The 14,527-nt window shown below is 53.0% G+C and overlaps 2 protein-coding genes across 2 annotated transcripts in view; one reads left to right on the top strand and one right to left on the bottom strand.

The window, feature by feature from the left end:
* The window catches only part of LOC144246561 (uncharacterized), a 1,050,450-nt gene that overhangs the window by 23,236 nt on the left and 1,012,687 nt on the right, over positions 1 to 14,527 (top strand). The gene's annotated exons all lie outside the window — the stretch shown is intronic.
* LOC144246449 (olfactory receptor 14A16-like) lies at positions 6,660 to 9,822 on the bottom strand. Its single transcript, XM_077783842.1, has 3 exons — positions 8,907 to 9,822; positions 8,150 to 8,224; positions 6,660 to 6,703 (listed from the first exon to the last, which is right to left on the bottom strand). Exons 1-3 carry the CDS (start codon positions 9,820 to 9,822, stop codon positions 6,660 to 6,662), a joined length of 1,035 nt encoding a protein of 344 aa, XP_077639968.1.

Below are 14,527 nucleotides of genomic sequence, written 5' to 3'. Positions count from 1 at the left end.
CCTCGTCTTCCTCCTCCTCGTCTTTGTCCTCCTCGTCGTCCTCGTCCTCCTCCTCCTCCTCTTCCTCCTCCTCGTCCTCCTTGTCCTCCTCCTCGTCCTCCTCCTTGTCCTCCTCCTCCTCCTTGTCTTCCTCATCCTCGTCATTGTCCTCCTCCACATCCTCATTCTCATCCTCTTTATCCTCCTATTCCTCCTCCTCCTCCTCATCTTCCTCGTCCTCCTCCTCCTTGTCCTCCTCCACATCCTCATTCTCATCCTCTTTATCCTCCTATTTCTCCTCCTCCTCCTCGTCTTCCTCGTCCTCCTCCTCCTTGTCCTCCTTGTCCTCCTTGTCCTCCTCGTCCTCCTCATCCTCGTCCTTTTCCTCATCCTTGTCCTCCTCCTCATCCTCCTCCTCCTTATCCTCCACATCCTTATCCTCGTCATCCTCATTGTCCTCCTCATCCTCATTCTCCTCCTTCTCCTCCTCCTAATCTTCCTCCTCTTCCTCCTCCTTATCCTCCCCACCCTGCTCATCCTCATCTTCCTCGTCCTTCTCCTCCTGGTCCTCCTCATCCTTGTACTCCTTTTGTTTATTCTCCACCTTGTCCTCCTCCTCCTCCTGTTCATCTTCCTTCTCCTCCTCCTCCTCCTCCTACTTGTCCTCTGCATCTTCATCCTTTTCCTCATCCTCATCCTTCTCCTCCTCGTCCTCATCCTTCTTCTCCTCCTCCTTCTCCTCGCTGTCCTCCTCCTCCTCATCCTCATCATCCTCCTTGTCCTTGTCCTCTCTCTTCCTCCTTCTATTCCTCCTCTTCATGCTTCTCTGCTTCCTCCTCTTCCTTGTCCTCCTCCTCCTCCTCCTCAACTTCCTTGTGCTTGCCCTAGTCCTTGTCATCTTCCTCCTCCTCCTCTTCCTCCTCCTGCTCCTCCTCTTTCTCCTCCCCATCCTCATCCTCTTTGTCATTGTCCTCCTCCTCCTCCTCATCCTCATTCTCCTCTTCATCCTCGTTCTCCTCCTCCTCCTCATCATCCTCCTTGTCCTCGTTCTCTCTCTTCCTTCTCCTATTACTCCTCCTCATCTTCCACCTCCTCTTCGTCGTCATTGTCGTCGTCGTCGTCCTCCTCCTCCTCCTCGTCCTCCTCCTCGTTCTCCTCCTCGTCCTCCTGCTCGTCCTCCTCCTCGTCGTCCTCCTCGTCCTCCTCCTCCTCCTCCTCCTCGTCCTCATCCTCCTCCTCCTCCTCCTCCTCCTGTTCATCCTCGTCCTCCTCGTCCTCCTTGTCCTCCTCCTTGTCCTCCTTGTCCTCCTTCTCGTCCTCCTAGTCCTCCTCGTCCTCCTCCTCGTCCTCCTCCTCCTCCTCCTCTTCCTCCTCCTCATCCTTCCCATCCTGCTCATTCTCATCCTCCTCGTCCTTCTCCTCCTGGTCCTCCTCATCCTTGTCCTCATCCTCTTTATTCTCCTCCTTTTTCTCGTCCTCCTCCTGTTAATCTTCCTTCTCCTCCTCCTCCTCCTCCTCCTTCTCTTCCTCCTTGTCCTCTTCATCTTCATCCTTTTTCTCATCGTCATCCTTCTCCTCCTCGTCCTCATCCTTCTTCTCCTCCCCCTCCTCCTCGTTGTCCTCCTCCTCCTCATCCTCATCATCCTCCTTGTCCTTGTCCTCTCTCTTCCTCCTCCTATTTCTCCTCTTCATGCTTCTCTGCCTCCTCCTCTTCCTTGTCCTCCTCCTCCACCTCCTCATCTTCCTTGTGCTTGCCCTAGTCCTTGTTGTCGTCCTCCTCCTCCTCTTCCTCCTCCTGCTCCTCCTCATTCTCCTCCCCCTCCTCATCCTCCTTGTCATTGTCCTCCTCCTCCTCCTCCTCATCCTCATTCTCCTCTTCCTCCTCGTTGTCCTCCTCCTCATCATCATCCTCCTTGTCCTCGTTCTCTCTCTTCCTCCTCCTGTTCCTCCTCCTCATCTTCCACCTCCTCTTTGTCCTCGTTGTCGTCGTCGTCGTCGTCGTCATCGTTGTCGTTGTCCTCGTCCTCCTCCTCGTCCTCCTCCTCGTCCTCCTCCTTCTCCTCCTCATCCTCCTCGTCCTCCTCCTCGTTCTACTCGTTCTCCTCATCTTCCTCCTCGTCCTCCTCCTCGTCCTCCTTGTCCTCCTCATCGTCCTCCTCCTCCTCCTCCTCCTCGTCTTCCTCGTCCTCCTCCTCCTTGTCCTCCTCCACATCCTCATTCTCATCCTCTTTATCCTCCTATTCCTCTTCTTCCTCCTCATCTTCCTCATCCTCCTCCTCCTTGTCCTCTTCGTCCTCCTCTTCCTCCTTGTCCTCCTCTTCCTCGTCCTTTTCCTCATCCTTGTCCTACTCCTCATCCTCCTCCTCCTTATCCTCCGCATCCTTATCCTCCTCATCCTCCTCATTGTCATCCTCATCCTCATTCTCCTCCTCCTCCTCCTCCTCCTCATCTTCCTTGTGCTTGCCCTAGTCCTTGTCATCTTCCTCCTCCTCCTCTTCCTCCTCCTGCTCCCCCTCTTTCTCCTCCCCCTCCTCATCCTCCTTGTCATTGTTCTCCTCCTCCTCCTCTTCCTCATTCTCATTCTCCTCTTCCTCCTCGTTCTCCTCCTCCTCATCATCATACTCCTTGTCCTCGTTCTCTCTCTTCCTCCTCCTATTCCTCCTCCTCATCTTCCACCTTTTCTTCGTCGTCGTCCTCCTCGTCCTCCTCCTCGTCCTCCTCCTCGTCCTTCTCCTCGTTGTCCTTGTCGTCCTCTTCGTCCTCCTCCTCGTACTCCTACTCGTCTTCCTCGTCCTCGTCCTCGTCCTCGTCCTCGTCCTCGTCCTCGTCGTCGTCCTCCTCCTCCTCCTCCTCCTCCTCGACCTCCTCCTCCTCGTCCTCCTTGTCCTCGTTCTCTCTCTTCCTCCTCCTATTCCTCCTCCTCATCTTCCACCTTTTCTTCGTCGTCCTCCTCCTCGTCCTCCTCGTCGTCCTCCTTGTCGTCCTCGTCATCCTCCTCGTCCTCCTCCTCGTCCTCCTCCTCGTCCTCTTCCTCCTCGTCCTCGTCCTCGTCCTCTTCCTCGTCCTCGTCGTCCTCCTTCTCCTCCTCCTCCTCCTCCTCCTCGACCTCCTCATCCTCCTTGTCCTCTGCATCTTCATCCTTTTCCTTATCTTCATCCTTCTCCTCCTAATCCTCGTCCTCATCCTTCTTCTCCTCCTCCTCCTCCTCGTTGTCCTCCTCCTCCTCATCCTCATCATCCTCCTTGTCCTTGTCTGAAGAGAGGTTGGCAGAGGAATGGTTGTACAACAGGGGACATGATGCTGTAAAATTAATCCAAGTAGGGTGGGCTACGTGACTGCTGCAAGGTTCGCATGACCCTGAAGAGCAGATGGTGTGCAGAAAGCAGGATATTGAAACTGCTTGGTATGTAGAAGTAGATAGAGAAGAACAAAGAAGTGCTAAGCCCTTCTAACTGCAAGGCCAGCTGGACAGGCAAGTATCAAACACAAAGATACTTTTAAAATAACAGTACAAGTCACATAGCAACCAATCATGAGCTTGGCTTTTGCAATATGTATGAGCTAATTAATGAACATATATAAACTGTGTAATCTGTCACAATAAACTGAGACTTGATGATCATGATAGCATGAGTCTTGTCTCCCACGGCACCCTCCAACACAAGTGCCCCGGCAGTGGGAACCACAACTCATCAGGTTTGTGTCCTTTGGGCTCAGGGACTGGTGACACTCGGAGGCACAGAAAGGTTTCTTGCCAACAAACACAAGTTGAACATTTGAACAGTTTAATAACCATCACAGCTCTTCCCTCATCTCTCTGGGATGTCCCTGCAGCATCTGACATGTCCCCCACACCCAAGGCATTTCTGTACAGGAACAGCTTCAGATAAAGACATAAGAAAAGGTAGTTCTTTGATATATATAAGCACAATAAGGATGTTGACTGATATGGTATTTATATTAACCTCTGAAAGACTGGGCAACTTCTGGAAGCTCAAAGCATGAAGCCAGTCAGTTGAGAGGCACTTTAATGACCAGAAACCATCTGGTGAAGGAAATCTGGGAGCAGCAGGAAGGACATAAATCCAGTTGGACTAGTGATGACCTTAGACATGGCCATTTAAACAGGAGAGCTGGAAACGCCTGAAGGAAGAGGGAGAGGAAATAATAAACTGAATATTGGTGACACAAGTAGAAGGCAATGTCAGTATTTCTCCTCCTGCCAACACTACACTTCTAGGAAATTCCTGTTCCAGGTGGGAAAACTTTGCCATTTCTTAAAAGTACTGAAGTAACCCAGATAATAAAAATTTGATTCCATAACATGAAATATATGAGTATTAACACCTGGGCCCCTTTCCAGGCAGACATCAGCTGTGTGCCCATGAACAGGCAGTGCCACTTGTGCCCTGAGGTGCCAAGCTGGGACTGGATCTCTCAGAGAGGAGCTGAGGGAGAGCAGAGCACCTTGCAAGCTGCAGGTCCCTGCCAGCCCCGCAGGGCTCCTGTGCCATCAACATCTGCTCTGCTCCAGTCTGGAACAGGGCCCAGCACGGTGCCGGGACCATCAGAGAGCTGAGGTGTGTGCTGGAATTCCATGCCCTCCCCATGGCACAGCAGCCCTGCATTTCCCTGCTCCAGCCTTGGTCTCCAGCACAGCCATGGAGGCTCTTTGGGCTCCTGAGTGTTCCTGCAGCCCCAAGGGCAGCTGAGCTCTGCCTTGGGCACAGGCAGCCCTGGCCAGCGCAGGCCATGCTCAGCAATTCCTTGTCTGTGCCCGGCCTTGCTGCCAGCCCCGGCAGCGGCTGCGTGGCCCCTCGGTGGCCCTGTGCTGGCCCAGCCATGGTGCCACAGCCCCTGTGCAGCCCAGCCCAGGACAGGAGCATTGCGGCTGGGAACGGCCCCTGTGCCGTGGGGCCCTGGGCAGCCTTGGGGCTCTGTGCCCCATGGCCTCCCTGCTGGGCAGCCTCTGCCAGCTCCTGCCGAGCCCGTGGCACCTGTGGGGCTGCACAGACAGCCCTGCCCGGGCTCTGCCGGCCTCTGGGCCAGCAGAGAGGCGGCCAGGGCTGGCCATGGCCGGGAACAGGCCCTGAGCCCCGCAGGAGGATGGAGCTGGGCCACAGCCAAACTCAGCCCAGGGCAGAGCTGGGCTCAGCAGCCAGGGCTGCCCAGGGCTGGCACAGACAGAGGCTGGCGCTGACAAATGTCCTGGGCCCCTCCCTGCTCTGTCCGTGCCCCAAGGGCACAGAGCAGCCTCCTCTCTCGGGCTCTTGCCTGTTTTCAATGCCTGCCCAGGCGCTGGCCCTGCCCCACAAGGCCTGGGCTGAGTCCTGCCCCTGCCCGCTCAGCCAGGCTGAGATGGACACTGATGGTTTCTGTGCCAGGCTCTCCCAGCCCAGCCCAGCTCCCTGCCAGCTCTGCCAGCTGCCCTGAGCTCTGGGCAGCACCAAGGGCCTCTCCCCAGCACAGCCCAGCCGGCTCTGGCCCCACAGCTCTGCTCAGCCCAGGCTGCTCTGGGCACTGCCCCACGGCCTCAGCCCCTGCCAAGGGCACAGCAGCAGCTGCAGCTCAGCCAGGACTCAGCCCCACCATGGGGGAAGGGGCTTGGCCAAGGCCAAAGGAGCTCCCTGGCTGCCCTGCTCCCCTCTGCCTGAGGTGCTGAGAGCTCTGCAGCCCCTCCTGCCATCCCATCTGCCCAGGCCAGCACAAGAGCCCCGGCCCTGGGGCCCTCCAGAGCTGCTCCTGCTCCAGGCCCAGGGCCCATCCCAGAGCTGGGGCAGCCACAAAGCTGTGCCCATTTCTGCTCATTGCTGCCCTGATGGGGATGGATCCTCAGTCACTTGGGGGTTGCTGATGATTTTTACTGCTCCAGATGCCTCTTCTTTCTTGAGCTCTTCACTTCAGGAATTCATTTACAAAAGCTCATAAACATTTGTTCAAGATGCCTGAACAGGTACTGGTGAGGCTCAGAGGCACAGAAAGTTTCTCTTCATGGCCAACAGACCATGGATGAACAGGACACAATTTAATAACAATCACGCTCTTCCCTGAGCTATGTGCAACATCCCAGAAGTGTCTAATGAGTCCAGCATCCACAAGTGATTTCCATACTAAAATTAATTTTAGACAAACATGGTTCTGTGATAGATATAAACACAATTAAGTTCTTGTATCAGGATGCTCATCCTGGAGTGGGGGCAATACAACTCAAACAATTCCAGGTACTGATTTTTTAATGGGAAACAGCCCTTAAAAACAAAGGAGTCCAGGAAGGATGGACATAGTTCAAGACTATCTTAAGGGGGAAGGAGCAGCCCATCCCAGTGTGGCAAAAGATGAGCTGGTGAGGAAAATGACTGTCCTGGCTGCCCATGGAGCTTTTGTGGGAACTTAGGGGAAAGAAGAGGGTGCATCAACTTTGGGCAGAAGGTCAGGCAACTTAGCAAGCGTTTAAGGATGTTGTTAGGTAATGTAGGAAAAAAAAAAGGAAAGAGGTGAAATCTCAATTAGAGATTAACCTGGCCACTTCTGTGAAAAATAATAAAAAAGTTGTCTATGAATAAGTTAATAGCAAAACGTGGTATAAGGGGAATTCTACTCTTTATTGGATGAAGTGGAGATTAGAGTAACTAAAGAAAAGGAAAAGGCCAAACTACTTAATAACTTGTATGTCTCAATTTTCATTTTATGGAGAGGTTGTCCTCAGGACAAGCTTTCTCCTGAGCTAGTAGATGGACACAGGGAGCAGGATAGGCCCCTGTAATCCAGGAGAAAGCAGCTGCTGACCTACTGAGCCACTCAGATGCTCACAGGTGGATGGGATGGGATCCATCCTAGGGGGATGAGGGAGCTGGTGGATGAGCTCCCCAAGCTGCTTTCCATCATTTACCATCAGTCCTGGCTCACCAGGGAGGTCCCAGAGCACTGGAGGTGCCAGTGTGAGCCCATCCCCAAGAAGGGCTGGAAGGAGGATCTGGGGAGCTCCAGGCCTGTCAGCCTGACCTCAGTGCCCAGCAAGGTTATGGAACAGATCACCTTGAGAGCCACCACAGGGCACCCACAGGATGGCCGAGGGGTCAGAGCCAGCCTGCGTGGATTTAGTGGGGCAGGTCCTGCCTGAGCAACCTGATCTCCTTTTACAACCAGGTGACCCACCTGTGGATGTGGGAAAGGCTGTGGATGTGTCCATCTGGACTTCAGAAAAGCCTTGGACATTGTCTCTGACAGCATTCCCTGGAATAGCTGCAGCCCACGGCTTGTGCAGGTTCCCTCCTGGCTGGGAGATGGAAGAGCTGTCTGGAGGCTGGGCCCAGAGAGGGGTGGGGATGGTGCTGCACCCAGCTGGTGTCCAGTCCCTGGTGCTGTCCCCAGGGATCTGTGTTGGGCCCAGTCCTGTTTAACATCTTCACCGATGATCTGGGTGAGGGGATCGAGCCCACCATCCCCAAATTTGCAGGTGACACCAAGCTGGGTGTGAGTGTGGATCTGCTGGAGGGCAGAACAAGAAGACACAGCCTTCAGCGGCACCAGGGGAGGTTTGGGCTGGACAAGAGGAAGAAGTTCTTCACAGAAAGGGTGAGTGGACATTGGAATGGGCAAGCCAGGGGGGAGGTGGCAGAGTCACTGTCCCTCTCCAGTGGCACTCAGTGGCATGTCTGGGTGACAAGGCGGTATTAGGCATTGAATTACACTGGAATGACACTGGGTCCTGGTGGAACCACAGAGGCCATGGTGACACTGTGCAGCCCCATAGAACCAGGACTCCATTGTCGTGCTCTGGGGCCCAATGGAACCAGGGAGTCCCTGTGACACTGGGTCCTGGTGGAACCACAGAGGCCATCGGGACACTGCGGGGCCTTGTTTGACCGAGAGGTTTCACCACTGTGACACTGCCAAACTAAGGAGAGCCTTGGGAGAGTCCAGGGCCCAGGGGAACCAAGGGGCCCTTCTGACACTGCGGGGCCTCATGGAACCAAGGGGCCACTGTGACACTCTGGGGCCTCAGGGAATCTGGAAGGCTGTTGTGATACTGTGTGGGCTTGTGGAAACAAGGAGTCCATTGTGACACTGAGGGGACTTGTGGAACCACAGAGAGCATTGTGACAGTGTGGGACCTCATGTGACCATGGGGCCTTTGTGACACCCTGGGGCCCCATTGAACCAATGAGACCAGTGTGACAGTGCAGGGCCTGGTTTAACCAAAGTGACATTGTGACACTGAGGGGATCCATGGAACCGAGGACAACTTTGTAGAAGTTCACCAAGTGGGATGTCAGTGTTGACCTGCAGGAGCAAAGGAGGGCTCTGCAAAGGGCCCTGGACAGGCTGGATCCAGGGCCCAAATCCAACAAGGTGAGGTTTAACAAGTCCAAGTGCTGGGTCCTGCAATTTTGTCACATCAACCCCTGCAGCGCTACCGGCTGGGGACAGAGTGGCTGGACAGCAGCCAGGCAGAAAGGGACCTGCAGGGACTGATGGACAGCAGGCTGGACATGAGCCAGCAGTGTGCCCAGGTGGCCAAGAAGGCCAATGGCTCCTGGCCTGGATCAGGAGTGGTGTGGCCAGCAGGAGCAGAGCTTCTTTGCCAGCAATGATCTGTTCCCAGTTCTGCACCCAAACATTGCTGCTGCAGCTTCAGAGAAGGCAAGAAAAGGGCATCTCTGCAGAAAACGTTGCTTGAGGTACCTTTAGTTTCTTTAAAGCCACCAAGAGTGCAGCCCCTCATTGACACAGTCTGTGGCCACAGGGAAGGTGGAGAGAAACAAAATCAGAACTGGCAAAAGGAATGGGTTTTCTTTGTGGACAAGATTAAAAAAATAAAACAAAGAAAAAGAACCTCCAAAATGAAACCACCAAGAAATATCAAAGATGAGTTTTATTAAAAGTGATATGCAGAAACTGGCTGGCAGTTTAATGTTTCTGAAAACATCCAGTCATCAGTGTCCACACTGCAACCTTGAGCTCCTGGTTCCTCAGGCTGTAGATGAGGGGGTTCAGGGCTGGAGGCACCACCGAGTACAGAACTGACACTGTCAGATCTAGGGATGGGGAGGACATGGAGGGGGGCTTCAGGTGAGCAAACATGACAGTGCTGACAAAGAGAGAGACCACAGCCAGGTGAGGGAGGCAGGTGGAAAAGGCTTTGTGCCGTTCCTGCTCAGACGGGATCCTCAGCACAGCCCTGAAGATCTGCACATAGGAGAAAACAATGAATACAAAACAACCAAATCCAAAAGACATAGTAACAGCAATGAGCCCAAGTTCTCTGAGATAGGATTTGAAGCAGGAGAGCTTGAGGATCTGTGGGATTTCACAGAAGAACTGGTCCAGGGCATTGCCATGGCACAGGGGCAGGGAAAATGTACTGGCCGTGTGCATGAGAGCATTGAGAAAGCCACTGGCCCAGGCAGCTGCTGCCATGTGGGCACAAGTTCTGCTGCCCAGGAGGGTCCCATAGTGCAGGGGTTTGCAGATGGACACGTAGCGGTCGTAGCACATGATGGTCAGGAGGGAAATTTCTGCTCCAGTGAAGAACAGAAAGAAAAAGAGCTGTGCAGAACATCCTATGTAGGAGATGTTTCTGGTGTCCCAGAGGGAATTGTGCATGGCTTTGGGGACAGTGGTGCAGATGGAGCCCAGGTCGCTGAGGGCCAGGTTGAGCAGGAAGAAGAACATGGGCGTGTGCAGGTGGTGGCCGCAGGCTACGGCGCTGATGATGAGGCCGTTGCCCAGGAGGGCAGCCAGGGAGATGCCCAGGAAGAGGCAGAAGTGCAGGAGCTGCAGCTGCCGCGTGTCTGCCAGTGCCAGCAGGAGGAAGTGGCTGATGGAGCTGCTGTTGGACATTTGCTGTGGCTGCACATGGGCACCTGTTCATGGAGAAAATTACAGTGAAGAGTTAGGGGCGTTACCTGTAACAAAAATCAAAGACATTTCCCAAACCCCCTCCCCTGGAACACACATAGACAGCATTTTGTGTTCTACACTTCTGGGGTTTTCTTCATAAACACCCTTATATCAGTCCTGCTGTTCCTGGAAATCAGAAACCCTCCGCATTTCTGCTGCAGTCAGGGAGAACAGAATAAGTTCTGTGCGGCGAAGTGATGAGAGGAGAGTGAGGGGAGATGCTCTCTCATTCTGACCTCTTTTGAATTTCTCTGGGCTTTAACCTTTCTCTGGGGGAGGATGATCACCTTTCCACATTTTCCCTAAAAATGCCCCAGGTACAGCTGAGAGCAGATGGATCCACCACAGCTCAGCTCCACATTTGTAGGCAAGGACTCACATTGCTCATTTCACCCACCTCTGCCTTTTCCCATCAATCTTATAACTCAGAGATGCTCTAGGACAGGTTTGCATCCTTGATTGAAGCTCCCAGCTTGGACTGAAATCTCAGGGACACTTCCAAGTGTCCTTCTGATGGCACTGGATGAAGGGAGGTGCAGCTCCTTCCCTGGCTGCACTGCCAGCATTGCCCAGAGCCGGGCACTGGGGACAGCTGTGTCACCCTGAGCCAGCTGTGCCCCTGCCAGAGCCCCCAGTGCCGGGCAGCTGCTCCCAGCCCTGTGCTCTGCAGAGGGAACTGGGCCCGGGGCTGCAGAGCTGCCCCACGGCTCTGCTGCAGCTCTGCCTGCACAGGAGGGGCTGCACGCCTTGGAGCCCCGGCCCTGAGGGCAGAGGCTTGGCTGGGGCACAGGAGGGAGGGGGCTTGTGCAGAGGGAGGGGCTGCACTGGAGAGGATCCTCTGGACATCTCTAAACTCTCCCTGCCTCAGCATTTCTGGGTTTTGTTTTCTCTCCTTCCCTGATCTTCTCTCTGCTTCCTGGAGATTTTCCTCCTGCAGGTGTCTCCCTGTGCCTGATCTCTCCCTGCCAGCACTCCCAGACCCCAAATCTCTGTGCACTCTACTTGGCCTGACAGAACCCTGCCTGTTTGCAGGGCACTGGCTGGGGACAGGTTCTGTTTGCAGCTTGGAGAAAGGACAGCTCAGACTGAGCCTGATGGATCCAGGAAAGGTGTTGCTGCTGCTGTCCACGGGCAGAGAGGCTGAAAGTACATTAGGGATCTCCTGTGAACCTACTGATCACTAAAAGCAAAAATTTGGATGCCTCAGGCACTTGCCAAATTTCATTGTTAATAATTCATAATAAATCTTTAATATTTATCCCCCTAACCCAGACATTCTCCAATATTAGGAAACTGAATACGAAGTCATCGGAAATTTCCTCACTTTTATCAAAATCCCTTTCTTGGAAATATTATATGTCAGATAAGAAGCCCTCAGCATGTCAGAGCGTCATGATCATTTCACCTGCGCTGCCCCAGAAATACTCAGAGTTGTACACACAGGGTCTGTGGGCATTGGGATGTTCCAGCTTTAGGAGATCTCTCCAGGAGCTGCAGCTGCATTGTCCTGCAGCCAGAGGTTCCTGTGCCAAGGGCTGGCAGTGATTCTGCCCCAGGCACTTCTCAGCCCCTTCCCAGCCCTGACTGATTGAAGCTCTCTGTGCCTCTGTGCTGTGCCCGGGCTGGCTGCAGGCAGTGTCCCAGCCCTGCTGGGCTGGCAGAAGAGCTGCTCAGCAAGAGAAATGTGCTTTTGAAGCTCTGCTTGATTACCAGGATCACCCTCTGTGCCAGGAGCCCGGCCCAGCTCAGCAGCACAGACACAGCACAAGGACTTTAATGACCCTCTGGGGCTTTGTGCTCAGCCCTGAACATCAGGCCCTGAGAGGGAGCTGCAGAAACCTCTCCAGAACTCAAAGTCACAATCCAACTCCAAAGTTTCTTGAACTTTTAATGGGTCCCACTGAGGGACACAACTGAGAAAGTGTCCCCAGGCCCCAGGCAGAGCAGAGAACTGGAGGCACTGATGCCAGGTGGGGACAAAGAGAAGCCAAGTCTTGGTGCCCTGGGGCACAGCAGGGTCTGTGCCACCAAGGGCTGTGAGGAGACACCTTGTCCTGAGGCCCTGGGGCCTCCTGGCACAGCCCCAGCCAGGCTGTCACCCCTGGTCCTACCCTCAGCATCGCCCCTAGCCCACATCTCAGTGGCCTCAAGGATCTGCTGGAAGGAGTCCCTGGGGAACCTTGGTCAGGAATGGCCCTGGGGGCTCCTTCATGCTCCCAGGGACTGCAGGATTTTCATAGGACTTTGGGTTTGGCTTTTGTCTTGCAGATTCTGAGAGGTTTGTGCAATCATGGCCTCTAATTATCTGCTTTAATTAGTCCCTGGAGAGGCTTTGTCAGGAACAACACTCAGTGGGCTCATTAATGCTTCAAAGTACTTCAGTTCTTTTAAGGTACTTGGTGTTTCCCTTTTGATACAGACTCTGTGAGAGGTTTGTGCAATCATGGCCCCAATATCTGCTTTAATGAGTCCCTTGAGAGCTTTGTACTGACACTCAGTGGGGCTCATGAATACTTTCAGATACTCAACTTTTTTCAGGGTCTTTGGATTTTCCTTTCCACACTGAGAGGTTTTTGTGCCATCCTGGCCTCCAATTCTGTTTTCCAAGGTGTCCATGTGGAGCCTGTGTTGGGCATGGACCTTAGTGGGTCCCATTAGTGATTCAAGACTCCTTGGGGTTTCCCTCTGCATTTGACTCCTTGTAAGATTTGTGCCATCTCCTCTCAGGCCCTAAGCTTCCAGGTCTCAGCTCCAAATGCAGCATGGGGCTCATTAGGATCAAGCCAGTCCTGACAAACCATTGTTCAGCCTTGTTTTCCCTCTTATCTGAAGCAGTTAATCAGGAAGTTTCTGTAGTGGTTTTGGTTTGCCAATTTGAGATTTTTCAGTTAATGCATTAATTGATGTGGTGTGTTCAGTGTTGGCTAATTACCAGTGCACACACTAGAATATACTTACTCATTTCCTCCTCTGAGGTAGGATTAGGAAAATGGCAAAGTGGGATCAAACTTTAAGAGTAAAGTTTATTAACAGTAACTAAAACAATGAGCAATAAGCAGCAGATCAAGACTGTCAGAACACTTTCCTTCTCCATACAACCTGACAATGTAAAGAGACAAAACCTAAAATTTTCAGTCAGTTTACTACCTCTAGAATAGTCTGTCTTCACTTCATTTAGGGAGAGGTGTTCCTCTTGTTAATGTTATGGAGACTTCTCCACAACAAAACAGCTATCTCATGGCTTTTCATTTCCACGAATAACAGCTGCCTAGAAAAATCTGCAATTGTGAAGTCCCTCCCATTTTTTCACAGCCTTTCCCACAGCTGTGTTTATGGGCCATGTCAGCTAATGGGGTATTAGTTTCAAGATTTGCTGTTTAAGAGCAAAGGATCTCTTCATCTATTTCTGAAATCATCTTCATCTCTGGGAACAGAGATCTTCCTCTCTCCCTGAGGGCACAGGTTCTCATCACTCTGCTCTTTGTCTGTTCATACTTCTCATAGGATCACAGCTACTGCAACATTTACTTACTTTAGCACGGAGGCCTTTGCTGAAACAAGTCATCTCCCCATGCTTTTCAATGCCTTATTGGGAAAAAGAGAGTCTGATGTATCAATGACATCCTTCTCCATAGCTTTAGCAGAGGATTACAGCCCCAAGATCAAGGCATCTCCTCATCCCTCCCATCTGGGACTCAACTTCCTCTTCCCTGCCCTCGGTGTGTTCATGTTGCTCCTCTGTGTGCCTGCCCTGTGTCCTTTTCTCTCACTGGAGGGAGGATGGCAGCACTGTCAGAGTCAATATCTGCCCGGGGCTGCAGATGGTTCCGTGAGCCCGGCCGGGCTCATTGGCCAATTCTAAATTTGGCCATGGTTCCTGGACACGAAGACCCATTCTTTTCCTTAGGAATGAAGGAACAGGGCCGCACTGTTTTAGGTATAAATGAGAGGTGACCACCAGAGGACAAGGCCAGCCACAGCTGCCAGATTTTCTTCTGAGACATACCTTAGAATATAGGAAATACTTTTGGTAGAGTGTCAGTTTCAGCAATGGGCATCTGAAATGACAAAATATTCTTTTCCATACAAAGGAAATCATAGAGCCACAGTGCTCCAGGAGCTGATGAGAGGCAGCCTTGACATCCCAAGGTCAGCCAGACCTGTCAGGTGGCCCCTGGCAGGCCAAGCCAGCCAGACCTGGTCCATGTTCCCTTGGTTCCATGGGGCCCCACAGTGTCCCAATGGTCCCTTGCTTCTAGGAGGCCCTGAGGTGTCACAATGCCCCCTTGGTGACACAAGCCCCTGAAGGGTTGGAATGGTCTCCATGGTTCCACAAGGCCCCACAGAGTCATAATGGTCTCTAGGTCCATGAAGCCCCGCGGTGTCACCATGGCCCCTTGGTTCCATGAGGTGCCCACAGTGTCACAGTGATCTCCATGGGAAGGAAAGAACCGAGCCCCAGTGTGGTGGGGGCAGCCACCAGAGGCCAAGGCCAGCCAGGCTTGATGGTACTGGCAGATTTTGGCTGGGAGCAACCCTTGGATATATGGAAATTTGGAGGTAAAACCCCAGTTTTGCACATTTCTTTGTAGACAATAATGAGGGCTCTTTGCCATAGGAAGGAAAGCACCAAGCCTCAATGTTT

This window comes from Lonchura striata, chromosome 6 (assembly GCF_046129695.1).
Source record: "Lonchura striata isolate bLonStr1 chromosome 6, bLonStr1.mat, whole genome shotgun sequence".
In the NCBI taxonomy this organism is placed as follows: Eukaryota; Metazoa; Chordata; class Aves; order Passeriformes; family Estrildidae; genus Lonchura; species Lonchura striata.
This window is presented reverse-complemented; position numbering and strand designations above follow the sequence as displayed.